The sequence below is a fragment of the Aristolochia californica genome, unplaced genomic scaffold, assembly GCF_029961685.1.
Source record: "Aristolochia californica isolate CCGP_79_NKW_82.1479 unplaced genomic scaffold, dmAriCali1.0.hap1 SCAF_13, whole genome shotgun sequence".
NCBI lineage: Eukaryota > Viridiplantae > Streptophyta > Magnoliopsida > Piperales > Aristolochiaceae > Aristolochia > Aristolochia californica.
The window spans coordinates 3504827-3528948 of NW_027181804.1; the positions used below are offsets into that span (position 1 = coordinate 3504827).

At 38.6% G+C, this 24122-nt stretch overlaps 3 protein-coding genes across 3 annotated transcripts; all 3 read left to right on the forward strand.

The window, feature by feature from the left end:
* Window positions 1-9675: 9675 nt before the first annotated feature.
* Window positions 9676-10988, forward strand: LOC137948876 (homeobox-leucine zipper protein ATHB-7-like). The gene is made up of 2 exons (XM_068795073.1): window positions 9676-10372; window positions 10486-10988. The coding sequence occupies exons 1-2, from the start codon at window positions 9974-9976 to the stop codon at window positions 10825-10827; spliced, it is 741 nt and encodes a 246-aa protein (XP_068651174.1). The 5' UTR covers window positions 9676-9973; the 3' UTR covers window positions 10828-10988.
* A 5371-nt stretch (window positions 10989-16359) lies between these two features.
* LOC137948656 (pyridoxal reductase, chloroplastic) lies at window positions 16360-20104 on the forward strand. The gene is made up of 8 exons (XM_068794770.1): window positions 16360-16526; window positions 16710-16938; window positions 17920-18013; window positions 18096-18219; window positions 18603-18704; window positions 18802-18953; window positions 19052-19145; window positions 19691-20104. The coding sequence occupies exons 1-8, from the start codon at window positions 16395-16397 to the stop codon at window positions 19874-19876; spliced, it is 1113 nt and encodes a 370-aa protein (XP_068650871.1). The 5' UTR covers window positions 16360-16394; the 3' UTR covers window positions 19877-20104.
* A 289-nt stretch (window positions 20105-20393) lies between these two features.
* On the forward strand, window positions 20394-24107 carry LOC137949018 (uncharacterized membrane protein At1g16860-like). The gene is made up of 4 exons (XM_068795276.1): window positions 20394-20815; window positions 22535-22690; window positions 23389-23600; window positions 23698-24107. The coding sequence occupies exons 1-4, from the start codon at window positions 20489-20491 to the stop codon at window positions 23909-23911; spliced, it is 909 nt and encodes a 302-aa protein (XP_068651377.1). The 5' UTR covers window positions 20394-20488; the 3' UTR covers window positions 23912-24107.
* Window positions 24108-24122: the final 15 nt, after the last annotated feature.

A 24122-nucleotide genomic window follows, 5' to 3' on the forward strand; every position in this document is an offset into this window, starting at 1 on the left:
TATCTTGTGGTGGCCAAAACTCAAGTTCTTCGCTCTTCTGTTCTTCCATCCTTCGATGACATAAGTGTCACACTTCTTAGGATAGCAAACCCCTCTTCCACCTCTTAGACTGAGGTATCAACTTCTATGTACTCAGGTACTAACGGGTAAAAATTCTACCACCAATGGATGTGGTAGAAATTATAAAGGAGGTCGAGCCAGAGGAGGTAGAACTAGCTCTGGTCATTCAAGGACTGATAATTGGGTTTCTACTCATTGTGGTGGACTAAATCATCTCGTGAACACTTGTTGGAAGCTTCATGGCAACCAGACCTTAGTTAATAACAATGAGAAAAATGAAGAAAAAAACGAGTTACAAAAAGACTACCACAAATGATGATTATGAATTATTATAGAAAATTAAAACCTTGATGATATTTTCTCCTAAATCTTCTACTACTACTACTATTGCCATCACTGAATCAGGCATGATGTCTACCACTTCATCTTCTTCGTCCTAGATCATTGACTCAAGGGCCTTCGAACATATTATAGGTAATAATGGTTTGTTACATTCCATGTCTCTATAAGAACATATCACGGGTAATAATAGTACGCTTATGTTAGGGATCACTTTTTCTTTTTTAGGACACCTTGATTACACAAAACAAAAATATAGAAGAAAACACCATTTCTAACCAAACAACCCGACTTCATTCACCAATCAAAATAGTATAAGGTTGAAAAACTACACTTAATTTTAAAGGCAGACAAGCCTAATTTTAGGGCATTGAATAAGTGGCAACTTATTATTTCAAGGTAGTTTAATTTTCTCCAAAGGTAATGGATGCATGGCTTGCAAATGAGCCAGTGAAAGAACAGAAAATGAACAGGAAGTGGAAGTGTGGCTTCCTATCACATGATGGAAGTATATGAATTGGAAAATCCTTTTCCTTTTTCCCTTAAACTACATTTACATTAAGCACGAAATGGTGGCCCTGTTTGGTTTGCTCTAAAGTGGAAGAAGGTAAGGAAGAAGGTAAGAAGATGAAAGAGAAATGATTGAAAGTGAGTATATTTCATTTTCTTTGCTTTCACATTCTCCTAAATCAGAAAGGGACCATATTGTACTAAAATTGCTCTTGGGTTTTACTTTTGTCACCTCTTGGGTGAAGCTTAGCAGCACTGTCCTGAAAAAGATGGAAATGAATGAGACTGAACCATGAAGTTTTCTAGAGCTCTTGAACAAAACTCTGTTTGAGAAAGTTGTGCCTAAGGGTGGATACGGGTCAGGTCGAGGTCGAGTTTTCGAAACCCAAACCCTGAAATACCTGAACCTAAAAAAACCACCAAAAATATCAAACCCAACCCCGACCGATCATAGTCCCCACAACCATGTCCTTGTAAACAGTGGTCTGTTTACAGTGAAATGTTTAGTAAATTGGCGTTGCTGTCATCATCACTACAAATAGACTTTCAATTCTTGAATTATTTCAAAAAGAAAAAGAAAGTGCAGTAAACAATGACGTGAGGATGGAGAAAGTTATTTCTCTTTCCCATGGACGAAAGAGAGGGGTTGCTCTTCTCCGGCCCACCGGAGAAGGACCACTTTTTCTCATCGCAGGAAAACCTCTCTCGCTCCTCCTGTGACGATTCACTCAGCTAGAAATGGACAACTGACTTCCGAAGAACTGAACTTGAGCAAGAATAAATTATGTGGGTCATTTTTAGTAGCCTTTAGGGAGATTAGCAAATCTGAACACACACAATCGCTTCTTGTACATGATGTATGGTCCCTGCACAGATTGGATCTGCGTGGCAATTCATTACCCGGCAACTTACTTTCCGGTCAATATTGGTCTTATGAAGAATTTGGAAGAACTCATTATGAGAAGGTGAACTGAACCACATCTTTCCATTGATCGAGAGAGGGTGGCAGCGGGAGGCCCGAATCGATGGATGGTGATCGTTGGCGGCTAGTTTTGATTGATGCGATAACCTTGGCAGTGGTTTCCGTTGGTCTCCATTCAGAAATGGCAATTGAGGCTTAAAATAGGGACTGAAAATTTGTTGGCAAATGTTGTAAGCAAAGATGGAATGGAGGGGAATTGTGGAGACACGAGTAGGTCTGCTTGCGGTTTGCGGAGCACGGAAGCTTGGCCAGTGCTTGTTTCCGTTGGAGAAGGCGTTGCAAAGAGGGAGTGACAACCGGAGAGGATTTCGAACAAAAAAAATGGGAAAATGGCAAATGCATCGATCTGCTCAGATAACATATGAGAAACTAAACTGAACCACATATTTGCATTGATTGAGAAAGGTATTTATACATACTTTACAATAGAAAAGATAAATACAATCATAAGAGATTTATCTCCTAAATCGAAGGGAATCTCTCTAATAACCCTTTGAGTGGGAAACTAGTATGGATGACATCAATCACGCCAACCTCAAACTTACCTATGTTTGAGCTAGGCTTGATTTAAATATTTCAAACTTGAACTCGAGCCAAAAATTGTAATCGAGGAGCTGGAGCCCAATAATTTTAACCAAGTTCAAACTTACATTTAAAACTTTGCATAAAATACATGTCAAATAAACTATATATAAAATTATATATATTTTACATACAATAGGGCATGACCTCTACCTAAAATTGGGCATAACCTCTGTACATTAACTTTACATAAAATTGTCTATGTAGCTCAATGACAGGAGAATTTTCTCCTTCCAATCAGTATAATTGTCTCTATTCAAAGGAAAAATATAGAAGGAATCAAAATTTGGAATAAATAAAGTTTGAAAAACTGCAAAATAAACAAAAAACTTACTAAAACATACAATGAAGCCAAGTATTGAATATTTATCCATATAAATGAATTCAAACAAATAAATAAATATGTCATTATAATCTTTCATGTGGACTTAAATTCAAACAATTTATATCACTTATGATGGGATTAAAAATTTTCCTTAAAGAAATTTTTTAGGCCTATGGGCAATTAGAATTTTTTTTTTAGTATATCTATCTCGTCCTAATTAATCACTTAAACATTTACACTATGGGGTTAAATAATTATATCTCCATAAATAATCATAATTTTTTATGTCATTAACTTTATGTGACTAAGTTTAACGTCACTAGACATTTTCATAATTAAGAATATTGTAGCTATTATTAAACAAAAATATCAAGATAATTGACTAAAATTGATACCAATTATTAATTCTTTATATTTAGGTCAAGCAAAAATATGTATAGAAAATAAAGTATGCATAAAAGCCTAAATAAAAATGTTAATAAATATGCATTTATAAATTCATATTTGCATGTAAAAATATTTAATTCATATGAAGTAAACGAGAAATGGCATAAAAAAAAAATACTGATTTTCTAGTTATTCAAATATCTATTAAATGTTTCCCAAAATATTACCCATGAGATGGATTTGAGGTCATTTTCTTAAATTTTAAGTAGAGATGGTGGGTTCAAATCCCACACCCAATAATAATTTTATTTGTTTTTTTTCTTAGGATTTATGAATCGACCTGGCGAGCTTGAATTAGCTCTGCTCGAACCCTAGAGGTCGTCTTCAACCTCCAGCCCTACGCTAGCTTCTATCACTACCTTGACGTCGTGCACCGTTATAATCAATGCTGGCACACCTAGCAAACAAAAAATTCCTCCACAAATTTCAAAACCCGCAGAACTAAGAGCACACTACAGAGGCTCATTGTTGGGAGGCCTCAACGAACTCTAATGGCTACTCTCTCAAAAAGTTGTTATCTGTTTTTTAAGAATCCGAACAGATCTTAGTTGCAAATAACAACAAACAAAAATTTCCCCCGACGTGCAAGCAAATCTGCCAATGCAGCGGCATTGGCGCTCAACCAATGCAGCGGCTATCTCAGCTGTGCCGGGAAGCTAGGTTCGTCGACCTCGGCAAGATGGAAGACAAGGTTGCGACAGATGAAAATTCGGGGGATGGAAAGTTTGGAGTCCGGTCCTGATTCTTGACCCATGGTTTGAGTAATCGAGTCGATTCTTGAGCTCGTGAACCAAACTGAGCCTCGTTCAGGTTTGGTTCATTTACTTAAACGAGTTGAAACCCGATCTATTCGAGATCGGGTTTATTCGAGCTGAAACCGACTATTGGCGAACCGGAATCGTGTCAATGCGGAGGAGAATCACAACTTACAAGATCAAGCCGGCTTTTAAGTAGTTTTATGAACCATGAGAGCTTGGAGGATAAAAGGAGGACCCACCTCCAATGATTGTTACTTATATCATCATCGATGACTCATGCAAAATTAAATAATTAATTACTCGTGATTTTTAAATTAGAAAAAGATTTTATAATGCACTCCAAAAGTGATTAGGAATTTACATTTTTTTAATCTGTCGGTGTAAGAAGAGTTTAACAAACAATGATTAATAATTAGATTGCGGTTCGCGCCGGAAAATGTTTATAATGGAAGAAAATGACAGGCGCTCGTGCGGCCAATGTGTGTGACCCTAGACCCGTGTGGAGTGCCACATCGAAATAGTCCAAAAAAGACAAGTCACTTTGACACAACCGATTGACAGCGAACGCGGTCCCTATTAGATTGGTTTTTTTCTTAGTCTAGAGGGAAATACGAATGAAATGGAAGAGATGAGTCCAAACCCCTCGTTCGAATTGTGTGATAAGTTGCTTTAACCACGGCCTTGTTAGTGCCTTTTCCAAAACATGCTGGAAGATATTTCTAGTAAAATGCGTTTCTAAGGATCATTAGAACCTTATTTTTCCTGGAAACACTTTTCTTGTTGAAAATTCTTACCAATAAAATCATATATTTCTAGATAAGATTTTTTAGTCAAGATGAGCCAGAAAATCATATGAAAAAATTTTGAATAAGTATTTGATAATCGATGTTGTAATACTTTCGGCACAAGGCAATTTTGTATTTAAAAATTTTATTGGATAAGTACGGCAATGTATGAGATTGATTATTAATTCCTATTTATTTCCCTGGAAAAAAGGCACTAACAAGTTCATTTAATTTTCCTTGGCAATTTATAAAATTTTCCATGTAATTTCCTAGTAATGCACTAATTGGATATTATCTGAAGATTTCTAGGAAATGTGTATCCTTGGAAAACCATTTCTAGTTTTCTTTTATATATAAATTTCCAACCAGGGGCGCTAACGGGGCCATAGTATTATTGGACCTGAACCAAGCTCGTTATTTGAACTAGATTCAATTGGACCTAATCCTCTCATTACATGAGAAAAAATAAACTCCTATTGACTAATAGGGTGCTCACCGTTACCAACCTAAGACGATTGGGTCAATGCAAGTGTAAGTCTTCCCCATGCCACCAACAAGTGGTCATGCCCCGTCTTTTCCCTTTTGTGTGTTGCTTGAGGAATAACAGTTTTCCTCTCCACCATTTAAAGTTTTTGCATACATGAGTAAGGACATGAGAAGCCTCTTCCACAAGACAACAAAGAGGGAAGTACACCCTCCCCATAGTGTGCATTGTTTCACACTACAAATAGAAAATGAGATAATAGGATTCCCCCTTCACTTAGGTCACCACAACTAGAGGAGGGCATTAGTTCCCTCCTCCCCTTCAATTTTGTTCTATTAAGAAATAACATCAAACGAGGTCAAGGTTGGATTTAAACTGGACTCGGTGTCACGCCGCTAGATCAAGCTAGAAAATGTTCTTATTCCCTTTGCATGCGGTCTAACTTACTTCGGGCTAAAAGTAAGATAGACGGCCTCTCTTTTAAAAAGAAATTAAGCCAAAATGAAGAGAAATAAGTCTTTCACATTAATGGGAATTGTGAGCACAAATTTGAAGATGAATGCACCAAGTTTATAATGAATATTTATAGGCAAATCAAGGATAAGTCACCCTTATCCCCTATAATACATGAACCAATGAGAATTCACCATACAAACAAGATAAATCTCATATTATTCAAATTCAAATGGATCAAACTCCATGTGCCCTTAATTGTCTCAAACTACCTTATTCCAAAGCCATCTCGGTAGGAGAAACTCAAATTTCAAATTTGAGTAAAAAAAAGCCACTTAGCCATCATGTCTGCCAATTGTTGACCATGTGCAAGCAGGTGTTGGCCGCGTGCACGCATGTTGGGTTGGCCGTGCCCCGTGTGCCTGCAGCGTTTGTGCCCCTATGTGCCTGTAGCATGCCCTGTCGTGTCACTTGAGGGCGTGGATTTGGGTTGCAACAGTGCTTGTGCACATCCATGCACCCTAGTTGCTACAACCTTGGTTGTTTCGTGTATGTTCTCATTTTTGGGTCCAGTGATGGTGTTGTTAATGCCAAATGGCATTTTTAAGGGCTTGTGGTTGTAGTACTAGATTGCGAAGCCTTTTCTAATGGAAACTCTAGTTTGCCCGTATTTGGCCGAACCATTCACGTATCTATTTGTGCCACTTTATACTGTGTGTCATGCTCCCACAACCATACTATAGACATCCTCGTCGCATTGCCCAGCAAATAAGTTGCTACCTCCTCTTCAAATTACCACAATTCAACATCCGTATGCCATGTGGCTTCACTCTCTGGTTTCAGAGACTTTCTTTTTACCTTTTTTCAGTTGAACCTCCGATGTCAGTTTCGAGGAAGCCGTGGGTGGAACGTCTCTACTTTGATACCAACTATCACACTGCTAGTCCGAGCTAGAAAAAAAACTCCTAGTTTCTCAATGTGTTGCCTAACTTACTTTAGGTGAAAACTAAGCTAGTCACCCTATATTTTAAGAAGAACGTATGCCAAAATGAAGATAAATGAGTCTTGCACATTAATGAGGAACTCTAAGCATGAATTTGAAGATATTTTCAAGTGATTTATAAGTCCCTTTTTACAGGCCAAAGAGGAATAAACCCTGTTATCCCTTATTCAAACCCTAACCAATGAGAAATTGCCATTTAAGTAAGGTAAATCTCAAATTTATTTAAATTCAAATAAAGTATTATCCCACATGCCTATAATCCTACAAAAACTCCTATCCAAATCCGTCTGAATAAGCCCCCAACTTCAAATTTTGAACCCATAAGTCAGCCATCAAGATAGACTCGCGTGGATAGGCAAGTCTGGCTTGAGTGTACTTGGGTAGTGAACGCTTGGGCCACGCACCTGGGTCATGTGCACGTGTATCATTCTCCTACCAAAATATTGCAAATGTCCTCATCGCATTACCTCCCTTGATGGCTTAGAAGAAACACCTACCAAATCGTTGCACTCCCTCGATCGTTTTACAAAACCCAAGTCAATTGTGCTCCTCCCAAACTTGCTTAAAAATGTGTCAAACATCACAAGAGTCTCAAGTCCAGTTGACACGCCTCATCCGCTGCATACTCATTCAGCATGAACACAAACATGCCCCAAGTGTCTTTTGGCTCCTCGAGTTGCTTCCGAGACACATTTGGATCAAAGCGGATTTGTGCCAAAGTTGATGTTTTGGCATTTTGATCACCCCCAGTCATGTTTGCAACCTCCCTCCATGGAGGCAAGCTCTTTGGCAAATCTTCCGACATGAAATCCATCTTTAAGGACTTCCTCATCTTCAACCGGCATGGATTGACTTTCAATCCATTGTTTGTCATTTGCCAAATAAATAAGAAAATCGAATTCTCCACCTTAACACCCTTCTTAAGTTGGAGGGCTGAAAGCATAACCGCTTTCCCCTTTACATATTCCCTTACACCAGAAATTATACAGGGTCCTTCATCATCCACAATCTCTATCATTCCCATATATGCATTAAAAACGCCTTGCTTTTACAAAAGAAAGTTATCCCAAAGATTACATTAAAATTGTTCAAAAGAGCTAAAACGAAATTCAAAAAGCCAACCCATTATCTGTGAGCTTTGAAGTACCGCTCAACTTGTCATAAGAAGTTCCCAATTGCCTTTGGATCTCATATGCTCCCATTAGGTTTAGGTTCATGACCTTTGATCGTCATGTGTGTAGGAACTGTTTTGACGGCTCGCTCGAAAATCACCATTCTCGTCATCATTTCTTCTAACTTCATTCGCATATCGTCGAGATCGTTGCGAGTATCCGCTTTTAGAACTGTAATAGCAGCATATACATCATCCTCTAGCCCTTGAACTGCTTCAAGGCTAAGTTCTTGGAAGTCTGCCATCTCTTGAATCTTCTTCTCCCAAATTAAGCATAGGCATTCATTCAGTTTCAGAGGGCTATATGAAACTTCATACAAATAAAACATTATCTCACATGCCTGAAATCCATCAAAAACCCTATCCAAATCCGTTTGGATAAGCCCTCAACTTCAAATTTTGAATTTTGAACCGATTACCCAATCATGTGGAAAGGCTGCACGGATGAGCAAGTCTGGGCCGTGCATGCCTAGGCCGTGCTTGGGGCACACAACTGTGTACCACTTGGCCACTATTCCATGTAATCAACTAAGTCTGATTTAAAAAGCATTGCTTTCATTATTATCTTTTTTTCCCATTACAAAATAACAAATACTAATTTTTATACTTGAAAGTAGAGGGTGGGCACTCGTCGGGTTTCCCAAAACTCGAACCTGAACCCAAACTATAAACCCGGAACCTGAAACCGAAAAAAAAAACGAAACGGGGTTGGGAAACCAACCCTTTCCCTGCCTGTTTCCCAATTCCTCAACCCCGTACCCAGGGTTAGGGTGAGGAAAAATGGACGAAGATGAGGAAAAAAAAAACTTTCGGTTAGGGTAGGGAGAATGAAAGTTAAGTCAAAGAGAAAATTTGGGATTTTATGAGTAATGAGTTTAATAAAATATCACTTATCATTTCTGTGATAACCGGCGACCTGGTGGTGGCGGAGGCGACTATCCAGCCGGCATAGAACGGAAAGGTCGAATGTAGTCGGCGTGGGACAAGAAAGATCGAAAGAGAAAGGGAAGGGTAAGAACGGCAGCGATGGTGGCACTACTGGGGAGGGGACGGAGGGCGGAAAATTGATCGAAGCCGGTGGGGGAAAAACCCCATCCCCAACTCACGGGTTGAAAGCGGAACCCGTCCCCAGGTTTTTCGGGTCGGGTCGGATCGGGTTCCCCAGGTGCCCACACCAACGTAGAAAATAAAACTGGGTCCAGAGAGGACGATCAGGTGGAGTCCGACAAACTAATTTGACCCCTGCATCACTTTCAATCCGGTTCTCAGTTAGCGTATTCCCACGACTCGGGAGCTCGCTGAGACACGTGGCACCGCAGTCAAAAGTCGTAAAAGTATCTCCGACACGTATGTGCAACACCTGTGACCCTCCCCCACGACGTGTTACTCTCCTATAGCAACCAAGACCCCGTCTCCCGAAATCTCCATAAGCGTTCGCAACGACCGGGGACGAAGATAAGTAGGGGAATGTGACTCAGTGGACACGTGGGAGAATGGCGTTGGCTTCTCCCGACAGCGAAGACCCGATATTTTGCTTAATCTCGGATTTTCTTTTTCCCTAACTTTGCTTAATTTAGTTAAGCTCTTCTTCCGTGTTCCCTGGCGCGAGCCTGTAGCCGAGCCTTATAATTTCTGTTTTATTTACGAATTCGCCACTCAAATAATGTGGCTTGGAATTTGGTTTCCAATGTGGTCCGGGGCCGGTTCGAGTGAGGGTCTCCAATATATACCTTCATCTCACCCACGTTATCATCCAGATTTGTATCTTCCCCGAATTTGATTTCAGAAAATCTAAACTCAGAAGTGAAGTTTCCAAAGAGAGATGTAAGCAGCTGAACGGCTTCAGCGATCGGCTCTCCAGACTGAATGGATAGACACGTAGTAGAGGGGCAAGAAGAAGAAGAACTCCATACGGAACCCTTTCCATTGGCTCCGCTGCCATTCACTCTTTGCCGCATTCTATGTACTCTTCCGCTCTTCCGTTCTTCCCCATGCTTCTCCTTTCCTTTCGATCTTCATATATATATATTACACGCAAGCAGCCAGACCTCCGAAAGAGAGCCCTATATTCTCTATGAGCTCTTCATCACTTGACCTTTTGATTCCCACATCGGAGATGAAAACTGGGGATTGTTCGCCGCTGGATCCGGAGTCGTCGGAGGACTCTTTCCTTCTGCCGGGGACGGCGAGGAAGAGGAACAATAACAATAAGAGGAGATTCAGCGACCAACAGATACGGTCCCTGGAGTCCATTTTTGAAGAAGAGACAAAGCTGGAGCCGAGGAAGAAGGTGCAGCTTGCCAGGGACCTCGGACTGCAGCCCAGACAAGTGGGTATATGGTTCCAGAACCGCCGCGCTAGGTGGAAATCGAAGCAGATTGAGCGGGAGTACAATGTGCTGAGAGCGAATTACGATGCTCTGGCTGCCAGCTTTGAGTCTCTCAAGAAAGAAAAGCTCGGACTAGTCAAACAGGTAAGCTACTTTTCACCCCCTCTCTTCCTCTCTTGTTGGTCCACGATAGGATTGATATCGTTTTCCAGATCCTTGTTGAGTTGTTTTCCTTCGTCGGGTTTGTATGTTTGCAGTTGCAGAAGCTGAGAGAGCCTCTAGAGAAATCTCAAGGAGGTGGAGAAAACGCCAATAGGAGTACCACCTCTACTGGAAGAGAAGCAGAAGTTAGTAGATGCGATGTGGAATCAAAGAAGCCGGTAGAGGAGGCGGGGGTGGACCTTGGAGCCCTTGTGTTTTCAGAAGGAGAAAGCTGCAGAAGCCTGGAAAGGTTCGGACCGGAAGAAGTGGATCTGATTACCATGACGGAGCCTGCACACAGCTCCATAACGTGGCCCAACGACTGGGTGGACATTGATTCCGGCAGCTTTTCCGATCAATCCTGCAATACCATGGAGTGGTGGGACTTCTGGGCTTGATCAAATTACCGAGGCTTGTGTAGAGAAGTGATGAGTGTAGATTGCTAAAGTTTTCCTGTATAGATGGTGAACCCAATCCTAGGAGGGTGATGTTGTACATACGGATTACGGAGCTTTGTGTCTCTGTTTCTGGCAGCCCCAAGCTTTTTATGTTCTCGCCAGATTAGCTCTTGTCGATTGGGGGAATCGAACGAGCTTATGAAAAATCGTCCGTCGTCCCTGAGAAACGTTCTGTAAACCCGAGATTTAAATTTTTTACAACCAGTGAGTACCACTCCGCAGGCGTGTTCTTTGTTTGATCCCCTTCGATCGGCTTCCAATTCATGCTCCAATGGCCCAGGTGACAGAAAAGAGAAAGTTGAAGAAGCAAATTGCCAAAACAACCCCAAGGAAGACGAAAGCTGGGAAGAGATGAAACGGAAGAAAACAAGAACTCCTGGTCCCATCTGACATCGTGGCGCTTGGAATTTTGTTTGAGGAAACTTGAAAGCAACCTCTTACCCAATATTCCTCTCAAACTGTAAATCGGTGTTGAGTGTTCATGTTAATTAAGTACATGAACAACAATTCTTAGAATTAAAACTAGAAACAGTCCGGAATCAACCAAGGAATTTAAATTTATTGGATTTCCTCGGACCATCTTAGCTGTACAGAATCAGCCTCATGATCACAGCTTCTCTGCCGACCGAAGAAGTGAACGGGAACAAGAACATGATTTCTATATCGAGGAACTCACCCAGAATGATAAAGAGTGATCTTTTTGAGATCACTGGTTTCCCTGTTTGCATTTAGGAGAAATGTTAACCAGCACCGGCAGCTGAAGAAGGGTGATTGAGAATTCGTTGTCCATTTCCTCTAGTGTCACACAACTTAAAACTCTGATAGTGAAAGCAATTCCAATCCTATTTATTCAAACACCCCATAAGCCTTAGCAACATATTAGAACTTGAATAATAGTAATAAAACCAAATAAGTCATGCTAGTGCTGACACATACCTTTTTGCATATCTGCTTCACTAATTATATAAAATAAATAATTAAATAATACCCAAGGCTTTTATTCACTGTCTTTGAAAGAGATTCATTTCTAGAGTGCACGCGATCCTCACCAAGATACAATAGACTTTATGCTCTCTTAGACATATACATTACTAAGATGGGCCTACGAACTCAATAGGATTTTTTCTGATTGTTCGAACCTGATCAAATAGAAGTTTTTTCTTCTATTCTATCAAGAACTGAAAAACACGAAGAACACATCAAGAACACATTTTTATTCTTTCAAAGCATATTGATTTTCTTATCTCGTTTTGTAGCTCTATTTATAGGACTCTACAATAAATTCTATAAAAATAAGCACTATACCTATAATTATCTTAGTGAGGAGACAATAAGTGTCGAAAAAGTTCACTTTGTGAACATTACTTCAATATCCTTGTTATGGGATCTAGAAGTTTCTTCGACTTCTATCTTCCTCTTTTCTTTTATAAGAAACACATTTTCAAAAAACACTACAGCATTAGATTTTTAATAGTACTTGTTATTGTTTTTTGGGTTTAATTTTCTACTTTTGATTTATAAATTTAAAATTTTTAAGTGCTTTATCTTTAGTCTTGATCAAATACATATGACAATATTTTCATATCACCTAAAAAGGTAATTATATATATATTTCCTCTTCTAGTCATTATCCCACTTATCTCATAGATATCACTGTGTATAAACTCTTTTAAATGATAAATTCAACTCATTGACTTAAAATTACTATGCCTCAAGTCAAAAGAATCAACTTATATGACATAAGATAGAATTTCATTCACATTAATCCATCATAAACATAGCCCTTCCCTACAAAAGACTCACCTAAGTAATTACAACCTTATTTGATCGTAGCACTAATTTGTAGCTTTGTTGATTAAGAAGAAAATCGCTAACAAGATTTTTTGAACATTTGGCACGTACTACATATTGTGGAGAGTAAGAGCGATTCATGATGAACTCTACTTCTCCTTTAAAAATTACTCGAGTAACATTGGAATTTTTCATCATCACAATTCTCTATTTAACCTCTTGGTAGGAAGAAAAAAAACAGAAATACCATTAGCCCCGCCCTTTATTGGAAAAAGAGGATGTAAGCTCAAGTGCTGCTTGATCCGCTTGTTGCCATCAGAAATCGGAGGAATCTCTCAGGAAAGCATTACTTTTTCCATGTTCTTAATTGGATGTCAAATTCTTAATAGAGTGACGCACTATCTTAATGATGAATAAAGCTCAATATCCTATAAAAGAGTTAAAATTTCACGTGGATGTTCTACAGATTTTTTCTCTTCATTCCCTATCTATAGAAAATAGTTTAAAATTATATGTAAGAAATGCACATGTAAAGACAGTTTGGCCGAGTGGTCTAAGGTGCCCAAATTTAGGCTCTGGTTAGAAAGGGCGTGGGTTCTCAAATCCCACAGCCGTCATTTTTCTTACGCAGTTCATAGTTGAACTTGTTTATAAAATATCTCACTCAAAATGGCTTGATGAGGTGAATTTCTCTTTCAATTGCAAACCTAACAACGAACACAACTAATGAAGAGTCAATGAGCGTATTAGACACTTCTAGAAGGGAACAAATTTATGGAATTTCACATATAGCTAACAACTTGGTGCATATAGTGGTCTGGCTTTGTTAAAATATCGACAACTTGCCCCTGAGATGAAACATGTTTGAGACATATAATAGCAACATGTAATTTTTCTAGTATAAAGTGATAGCCTACTTCAATATTCTTTGTTCTCTTGTGTAAGATTGGATTAAAAGAAATGTGAATGGCCACTTGATTGTCACAGTGAAGTTCCATATGTGCCTTTTTTTTAACCTTAATTCTGTCAAGAGAGATTTAATCCATAGAAGCTTACTTACTGCATGTGTCATAGCTCTATATTCAACCTCAACACTGGATCTTATAACAGCATTCTATTTTTTTACTCTTCTAAGTGACTAAATTACCTCCAACTAAAGTACAATACCTCGAAGTGGATTTTCTATCATCAGGAGATTCAAACCAATTTGCAACAGCTAAGCTTTCAATGTTAAAATGACCATGACATTTATATAAGAGTTCCTTTCCTGGAGCCTTTTTCAGATATCGGAGGATCCTTTCCAATGTTTGTCAGTGACTAAGTTGTGGTTTATGCATGTATTGATTGACAACACTTACAACATGAGAAATATCTGGTTTGGTTACAGTAAGATAAATAAGCTTACATACCAGCCTCTGGTATTTACCCACATTAATATCTTCTCTAAACCTGCACATAGTTTGGTAGTTGCATCCATGGGAGTATCAACCGATAGATATCCCATCATTCACATATCTTCAAGTAGGTTAAGTACATATTTCCTTTGTGACAAGATAATACCATGTTTGGACTGGAAGACATCAATGCCAATCATGAATTTTAGTTATGTTTGAAGTCCTTGTAGTTAACGTTGCATGAATTTTGGTAGAAGACGTGCATGAAAAATTGTGGCTTGAACTTAAATTTGAATGAGTTTGTTATGTACCTATTTGTGCCTATGGTGATAGCTTTGCGATTGATATATGATTGCATGAGATATTAGTTAGTTGAGTATTCTGTTCATTATTTGTTGAATCTTTTCTATGTTGGAACCATGGCTGGAGTTGGTGATGTTATCAACCTGGTTACTAGACCATAACTAAGGATAAGTTCATAGAAGAAGAACTTCCAACAATTCAATCATCATAATGGAGATTAGGGAACTTGAAGAGTTTGTTTTGGCTTTTGAGTAGCATGGAACCTCATGACAACAATTAGGTAATTTTTTTATGACACTACTTATGAGATATGGTAGTGTTAAAGAAACTATTTTCACAAGAAAAAAAAAAAACTCTAAGGATTTATGATGTCTACACAAAATTATGCACTATGGAAAGAGGAGAAAAACCTCGTATGCAGTTTGTAGGTGAGTTGGAGGGAGTGTAGCGACAGATAAGTAAGTCCATCTTGTTGAGCTAGATAGAGCCATACTTGAAAGGCGGTGTCCGAATTCGGACACCATTATAAATAAACCCACTAACCCCCCTGTAATGGCTTTTATTACTCTTACCACTTGAGAGTTGTTGTCCTATGGAGGGACATGGTGGTGGACACTTCAGAGCAATGCCGATAGACACACTACTTACAGAAGACGGAGTGTGCCCTACATCTAGCATTAGGACTAGAGTATGGAACAATGTCTTACCGGCTAGGAGTGATTTTTACTCTTACTTATATTATGCCAACAAGGCCTCATGGAAGGACGCAACAGCATGAGGGCGAGTGTTGAAAGATGAAGGCACATTGGAAGAAGTGTCATGTTATACAAAAAAATTATATACATCATTTGCAGGAAGTTGGGAGTTCATGTTGTTCTCTCACCCCCAGTTTGAGGGGGAGTGTTGGAAGATAGGCCAAAACCCACACGACCAAGGAAGGCCCACATATCTAAGAGTATTATAAGATGGGGCACACAACCAAGGAAGATCCACAAGATGGGCCCAAACATATAAGAAGTAGGACCCACCATAATTACCACAAGCTGGCATCCTTGTCACATAAGTCGAAAGATCAAGAAGGACACACAAAGGCATCTTTATCTTAAGGTCACGTCCTAGAAGAGTTTTAGTTTTAGTTATGTTTGTCTTTTATCTATATTAAGTTATTTAATTATGTTAGGACTAATATTTGGGTGTAATTGGGACAAAGGCAGTTTTATTATAATTGGACTTTATTACTTTCCTCTATTATAAATAAAGGTTCTTGTACTTTGATTATAATAAGTTAATGAAGTCAATGAAGTATTTCTCTTTTCCATAAATTCAACAAAGGTAAAGGAAGAAAACTAAAGTGACCAATTGTTACATGCTATAGGTCCTAACTATGAGGCAGTCCGAGCACAAGTTTTAATTACAACTAACAAGCCTATATTTGAAGGCATAGTTGCTAGAGTCTTACGAGAGTTAAACCTATAGTACCAAGTGTTGGAAGAAAAGGAGTTCAGCCAGGGTGGCAAGTAATAATCTTTTTGTCTTAATCCAACAGGTACATGAAATAGCCTAAGAGGAAGAAGAAGAACATATCAAGTCTCATGCATGCATTATGGAAAAATAAATGATTTCTTTGAAAAGTGTTGGAAAAGTTTGAAAGCCAACTTGGGTTATTCATGTGGTGTATAAGGTAGTAATAATGCTTCTAAATTGGTGACAATGAACAATTATGAGTTACATCAATTATTCCAAAATTATTTGTAGAGACAAAACAGGGAGAAAGAAACTAAAACAAAAGAGGGAGAAGAGAGAATCAAATGATAGAGAACAAAATAGTCAACTCGGTGACTCGGTTTTGAACTCGTTTAACCATGCCAAGCGATTAGAAGTATTGAGGAAGTGACACGTGTAGCCTATCAAAGACGGTGAGTAGCAAAAACCTGTAAATCGCTCACTGTGGAAGCCTGGAGCTGAGTGTAGCTCTGACCGGCAATTGAGTCTTGGCCCTCTACCAAAACCAGAGGGGCGATGGCTTTCCTAGTTGCAGTTCCTCCATCTCATATTACCTGCAGGGCCTCCAATGATTCTCTTCTCCAGTCTTCACCATTCCTAAATTTAAAGCCTCCTCGTCTTGGTCCTCTGTTTTGGCCCTGGGAAAAGGTACTCGAAATTCACAATCGCTCTTCTGTCTCAGTTGGCTTTCGTCGCTCATTCTGAATGTGATTGAGCTAAGTTATCTACTCTGGTTCTTCTCTCTCCGGTTTGAATAGTGAAAGTCGAAATACATTTTATGCTTATGGTTCTCCCGTTAATTTTTTTTCCCCCAATTCTCGCTCGGGTCAGGTTAGCATCGGTCCACTATCAGTTTCTCCAATGGGGTTTGGAACGTGGGCTTGGGGGAACCAACTACTCTGGGGATACCAGGAAGAGATGGATAGAGGTTTACAGGATACGTTTAATTTAGCTGTCAGTAATGGAATCAACATTTTTGACACGGCAGATTCTTATGGAACTGGCAAGTTGAATGGTCAAAGTGAAAGGCTTCTAGGGAAATTCATCCGCGAGTTTCAAGGTAGGTGAAGTTATTATCGATTTTTTCTCTTTCTTATGTACTAAGTTGTATTTGTTTGGCCTTGGACTCTTGAGGCTTGAGAATGGTCAAGGATTCTCTCTTTTTAAAAACCTTTTCTATCGACAGGCACATGGAAAAAAATTGAACCGCACAGTTAGATATAATAGTCATGTAGCTTCCCTACTTTGGCTTGAAGACACTTCAAACACTGCACTGCGAAAAGATTTCTCTTTGCTCCTCTCTTTTCTGAAAATAAACTGAAACTTTAAACTCTAAATCAAACATCCAATACAGAGAACTCATGATACATGTTTGTGTTGAAGATATTGTTCTGCAACATTTTCAGTGCAATTCCGTTTAGCACTTGTGCATTGATGAAATTCTTTACATTGAGTTTATGCTGGCAAGCTTCACAGACTTGTTTTCACAAACCAATCTTGGTCAACTTAGCAATGTTTCGCCATTTCCTAACTGTTAACATAACAAAGATATCACTTTCTGGATTTACTGGATAATAAGTTATAGACATAGAAGGAAATACGTTAACAAGAAAAATTGTTATAAATGAAGAGCATCTGAATTTTGTGTGATGAAAATTATAAGTACTTTGAATAGCAACCTAGGGCGTCACTGAATTGAGATTATTTAAATACCAGGAAAATAAGTATCATTAATTTTATGTAAAGACAAGTTTTCCTGAGGCCTAAATGCGAGGTTTGGAATCCAATCAAAGTGTAACTGAGGGTCACTCAACTAAACCTTTTTTAAAGTTGTAAGCATTTCAAAACCAATGAAGTAGAAAAAGATCCACACCAGCAGCTAATAAATTTCTGAGTGTGCTTTTACGAATTTTGTTTAAAATGTGTTTCAAACTTGTTGCTTCTTCATGTAATTTTGTTGGTAAGCACTGTCACAATAACAAATCCTTGCATTGATATGTCTCTTCCTGCATTTAAATACTTAATTGGATCTGCATCTTAGGACCAAAGAGGATGCGTGACAACATTGTCATTGCTACAAAGTTTGCTGCATATCCTTGGCGCCTTACATCTGGGCAATTTGTGAAAGCTTGCGAGTATGCCTTCTTTTTCTTTTTTTCTTCTTTTTTCCATTAAATTCTTGACACTTGTTTGAAAGCTGATCAAAATGTGGTACAGGTCTTCCCTGGAACGTATCCAAATTGAGCAAATTGGAATTGGTCAATTACACTGGTCAACTGCAAACTATGCTCCTCTGCAGGAGCAGGCTCTTTGGGATGGTTTAGTGGCAATGTATGAGAAGGTCACTTACCAAATCTACATTTCAGTTTGTTATCCTTCAAAGGAGCTAAAAATTTCAGTTGCTCTTACGGTTTTCTGCCCTTAAACATATGCAGAAAACCATGTCTATGAACTTGTTTTATCTAGCTCTCTAGCTGGTATTGAAAGCTTTGAGGATATCTGAAGTAAATACCCAAACACTTGGTGCCTATGGATAATGATCTCAAATGTGGCTTTATTAGGATGTCTACCATAGGAAATTTGCTTTTGATTTCTCAAAAAAAGAAAAAAAACACTTTTGGATTGTTGTCAATTAGTGAAGTACTGGGCCTTTGACAAATATATGCCCATTAAGGCACTTTAACAAGAGGTATTGATCTTAACTTGTGAACTTGTACAAAACAGGGTCTAGTCCAGGCTGTTGGTGTGAGCAATTATGGGCCCAAACAACTTATGAAAATCCATGAATACCTCAAAACTCGTGGTGTTCCTCTATGCTCAGCACAGGTTACTCACATGTCTATACTATTAATGTTCTTTCATCTTTTCAAAACTGGTATTTGGTCTTAGTGTCTGTTCAGATTAACAGCAGTAGGTCTCACAGGTCCAGTTTTCTTTGCTAAGTATCGGAAATGATCAAAAGGAGTTGAAGACAATATGTGATTCTCTTGGTATTCGGGTAATTGCATATAGTCCTCTTGGATTAGGAATGCTTACTGGGAAGTATACTACATCCAGACTTCCACGTGGCCCACGGTATGACCATTGTCCAAATCTTTCCTGTATGAAGATTACTTCTTGAACGGAAGGTCAAAGAGAATACCTAATGGAATTTTTGGTCCCCTTCACTGTAGGGCCCTACTTTTTGGGCAAATTTTGCCAGGTTTGACACCTTTATTGTATACTTTAGAAGAAATCGCACAGAGAAGGGGTAAAACCATGTCACAGGTAATGTTTCATTCTACTTGCTTTAGTAAATTGTGCATGGCCATCAAATAATCAAGCACATCATCATGAGAGAACTTTTCTTTTCTTTACCTGTTTCATTCTATCATCTCTATTTGAGTCTCTTCCTGGATCCACTTGAAGTTCCAGAAACCAGTATTTCCCTACAAAAGAGAGTGGGATCTATCATGAATATTTTTTATTTCTTTGGACAGTTGATTCATGACTGTTGTAAAGAAAGAACTGAATTCTGGACCTTTTAAGATGCTACACTCAGTTGATCAATTAACAATGGTAAACCTTGGAAAAACTAAAAGCATGGCTTCTTATGATATGCTTAAGATCATGTTTTCTACCACCAGGCATTAGGCATTGACAAATGAACTGAATGGTCTTCTGCTTTGCTGCAAGTACCTATGGTAAATGCAAACTTTCAAAATGAATTGTTGTTATGATGCTGCAGTGTTTGTAAGTTCATAGTTTTGGTTAATCTTCAAAGTCGTCTCCACTCTGGTGCTGTTCTCAGTATTTATGATATTGTTTTGCAGGTTGCAATAAACTGGTGCATCTGCAAGGGGACTATCCCAATACCCGGAGTGAAAACGGTGCAACAGGCCCAACAGAATCTGGGTGCTCTGGGTTGGCGACTTAGTTCAGACGAGATACTCGAGCTGGAAACTGCCGCAAAAGAATCTCCCCGACGGATGATCCAGAACATCTTTCAGACCAGATGAATGTGTGTACATGGGAAGCAGTCATGAAAGATGCTTCCCAGTCCAAGTTTCATCTGGAGAGCGTCTACTGCGGCCCGCGGATCACCGTTAGAGATTTATTGTAGAGATTTATTGTTGCCTTGCTTGACATGCTCATGTGGAAGGACTTTTTTTTTTTTAGTTAGGTCCCTCATTTTAAGCCAATTCCAAATACAGGTGCTTCTTCAAATTAATTTTATATTTTGATTCCTCAAAGTAGTGAAATTAAGATCATATTCAGAAGATGTCTTAACTCAAGCGCAGTCATCTTTTAAGTACTCTCAGTTTTTTTAAAATTCATAAATATTAAATAAAAATATTTTTTTATTTTTTTTATTTTTAATCTGTGTTATGTTAGCATGTAAAAGAACGGTCCTGTAAAATAAAAAAAGTACAGGGGCCTAAATGCAAAAGCTATTTTAAAAAGACGGGAATGCAAAGTCTTTCCCCCATAAAACCATTTTGAAAAAGAGCCACCAAAAACCGCTTTTCAGTTCTCCCGTCAAACCACCACCTTTGCAGCTCCACTGGCCAGTCGGCGCTTTCTGTTTCTGTGCAGTGTCCTCTCCAAATGTCCAATCCCTGCCTCCTTCGATGAACGATCTCTCCGCCTCCGCCTCCGCCGTCAGTCCCCCCCAGCGCAGCTCCGTTCTAACTTGCCATCCTGTTCCCAAACTTGTTGCCTACGTTCTTGTCCCTCTCTTCGTGCTCTCCCTCGCCCTTTCTCTCTTCATCCTGGTCGCCGTCCGTAACGCCGTTTTCTTCATTTCTCTTCTCCTACTATCCTCTCTCGTCTTTTCTTTCCTCATCTGGAATGCATGCAATTTCCGCAGCAATGGAGGGGTTCTCTTTTTTCTCTCCACTTCTCCGGATTCGGACCTCCGCACTGCTAAAGATGGGCAGCTTGTTAAAATCACCGGGGTAATCGACTCTTCTTTTCCCTTGGCTTACATTCTGTCTTGGATTATGCCAATTTTTTAATTTTTTATTTGTTAGTTTATTGGATTAAGGCACACTCTCGTGCAAGTAGGACAATGAAAGCTCAAGAACCGTATTTCTTATAATTTCTTATTCAGATACATAATCGGGATGTTCCAGTTACTTTTTACGAACACTGTGGAGTACCATATAGCAAAAGGAATTTTTGGTTTTGTTGCTTGTAAGGTTTCCGCTTTCTGGCTAATGCTCCCTGAATGCTGCAAAGTACAAACCAATTGTCCCTGGTGTCATACATTAAGACTGTTTGGAACAGAGAAAATGGAGATAAAAGAAAAGAGGGTTTTGTCACTTGTTTGGATGCCCATGGAAAATAAGAGAGAAAATGGAAGAGAAATGTAATTTCTCTTATTTGGATACATATGGAAAATGAAAAGGAAAAGAAACTTAGGTTGTGTTTGGAACACAGAAAGTCGAGAGAAAAAATATAAAAAAGAGAAAAGAAAATGAAGAGGTTTTTTTTTTTCTTGTTTGGATGCCCATGAAAAGTGAGAGAGAAAATGGAAGAGAAATTAGTTTTTCTGGTTTGGATACAAGTGGAAAATGAAAAAGAAAAGAAAATTAGTAATATTTTAAAATTCTAATGGTTAAAATCTTCTCTCAAGTTTATCTTTTTTCTTTTCTCCCCAAATTCCATCCTTTTATGAGAGAAAATTTATTAACTAAGAGAGAAAGTGATTTTCTCTCTTATTTTCTTTTCTGTGGGTTCCAAACAAGCCCTAAGAGATCTTATTTGTAACTAGCAAATGGAAGATGACTGAAGCCACTGACTGGGTGCTTGTTGAATAGATCTACCTGTCAACAGCCTACCATCTTCTATATGTTTGTGACATGTCTGCCAAGTTTAGAATTTATACGGTTGAAGGCACTAACAATTACATATTTCAAATCCACCTTTCTATGAGATAATGGGAGTGGACTAAACTAAAAGAATGTACTAATGAAGTGGATGAGAAATTTTCTATGTGATTATATGTTTATCATTTGAAATCTGAGGTTCCGGTGAGAAACAACATGAACAATATGACTTTTAATACTATCATATTTATCTCTCTAAATGCCCCCACTGGGGGTCTGCTTTAAATGTTTATGTACTTCAAACTCGTAGCGATTCTGGTCTTAGCCTCTTTCACTGTCATTTGGTGAGATTTGACCAATACACAACCACTTGTTATACTACTGAAATCATACTGAGCTAGTTGGCCTGAGCAGATATTTCCTGGTTAAAATTGTAGTATGAAGGGAGGATGAAAAGATTGCACAGAGTACAGGCATTTTGATGAAGATTGCAAAAAGTACGAACATTTGGATTTCATATTTTATTATCCTAGTAACTCTACTTTTTTTATCAACCAACGTGGTGCACATAACCGTAGTAAATGCAACAAGTGATCAAATTTGACTTAGAGCATGTAACTGACACTTCATATGCTTCGTTTGCTAAAAAAATTCATCATCTTAGTGAATACTTGTGTGATGCCTTACCTCTTGAATAATGTGTCATTTCTTGGACATACACACCTTACAATGTATTTTTCATCTCACTTCCTATATGGCTTGAGCTCCATGCAACATTTAGTTTGTTTGTTTGTTTGTTTTTTCTTCCAAAGCCATCTATAATCTAATTTTGTGCCAATTGTCCAGTTTGCTTCATGTGGTAGTCTCTCTTTGGAATCTTCATATGAGAAAGTTCCTAGATGCATCTACACATCTACCAAGCTATATGAATACAGAGGAACCATATCAAAGCTAGCTAATATCAGCTCCAGATTTTTTGGGTGGAATTTGGCTTTTTCAGAGGTGGGGCACAAATTAGTCTGAGTTATGAAGACATAATGTTGATACCTGTTTTTCCGCTTCAATTTTTTAGTTGATATTATGTTATATTTCTATCATCCTTGCCTGCAAACTTTGGCTACTAATAACCCTTCATGAATTCTAATCGCTTTAGGCCTGAGCTGATGCATGAAAGAAGGAAGAAAAGGGGAAAAAAAGAGCCACATTCAACCATCTTAATCTGGTTATAGATAATTCAAATCAAGTTTAGAGAATTGAACAGTAGTAAAACATGTCTTCAGGTTCCTCTATGTCAGACTTAAATGCAAGCATTCGTATTTACTAGAATAGACCCAGTGAACTAAGCTCTCTCTCCACCTAGGCCAATTCATTTGCATGTCAATTCGGTAGTTGTACAGTGATATGATAGAACTCCTGGCCTGCAGATGCTGCCCCTTCGTTTGTGGCTTTTGCATGATTATTTGTGTTTGATATTACTCTGCAAGCTCAAACGCAGATGACTTTATGATTTGTGATTCATTCTGCTCTTGAACCTGACAGTAAAAAGCTCGTTTCTTCTTCTCTTTCTTTAGCAGAGCTCTGTTAATACTGGCATGAATCTTGTTGCTATTAATAACATTTCCAGTTTGCACAAATATCAGATTATTATAGGTTATATTACAATAGCTCCAACTGCTGCTTACACATTTCCACTTTTGCAGAGCTTTGCAACAGACTTCTTCATATTAGACAGGAAATCTGGCATGTCAGTGGTAGTGAAAGCAAGCCAGGATACTAAACTTATACCTTTGATAACTGAGACTACACTTGTTCACACGACAAGGAGAAACGCAGCAGTCTCACCATACCTTAGAAAGTGGTTAGGAGAGAAGAACCTCCACCTGGGAGATGGCCTAATCCGGCTGGAGGAAGGGTAAATCAGCCACAATATTGAACTGTGCATGTGGGTACTCGTTTGATAAGTTTCTTTGTGATTTCTAAAAGATTCTTTCATTGCGGGATATTGGCAGGTACATTAAGGAGGGATGCTCTTTGACGGTAATGGGAGTTCTCACTAGAAACAATGGTGTACCTGTCATTGTTCAACCACCTGAACCGTTCTCTATGGGCTGTTTGTGGAAGAAGTTTCTTCTTCCTTCAGATATTGATGCTCTTATTTTGAAACTGACAGACAGAAGTGGTTCTGAGACGGCTCCATGTTCTTCACAAGATCAAGAGCGTTAGCTGGTAATGAGATACCAAGAAACTGACTAGGGAGTTCTTAGTGAAGGTTCTTAATAGTGTTCAACATGGTTTGTCAACTGAAAAGAAATTGATTCAACAATGTACCTAATGTTATTTGTTTCTTCAACTTACTAAAATACCTTTTGGCAAAGGCGTTGTAGTTATTCACCTAGATGAATAGATATTTGCCATTAATTCGTGATCAAATGTT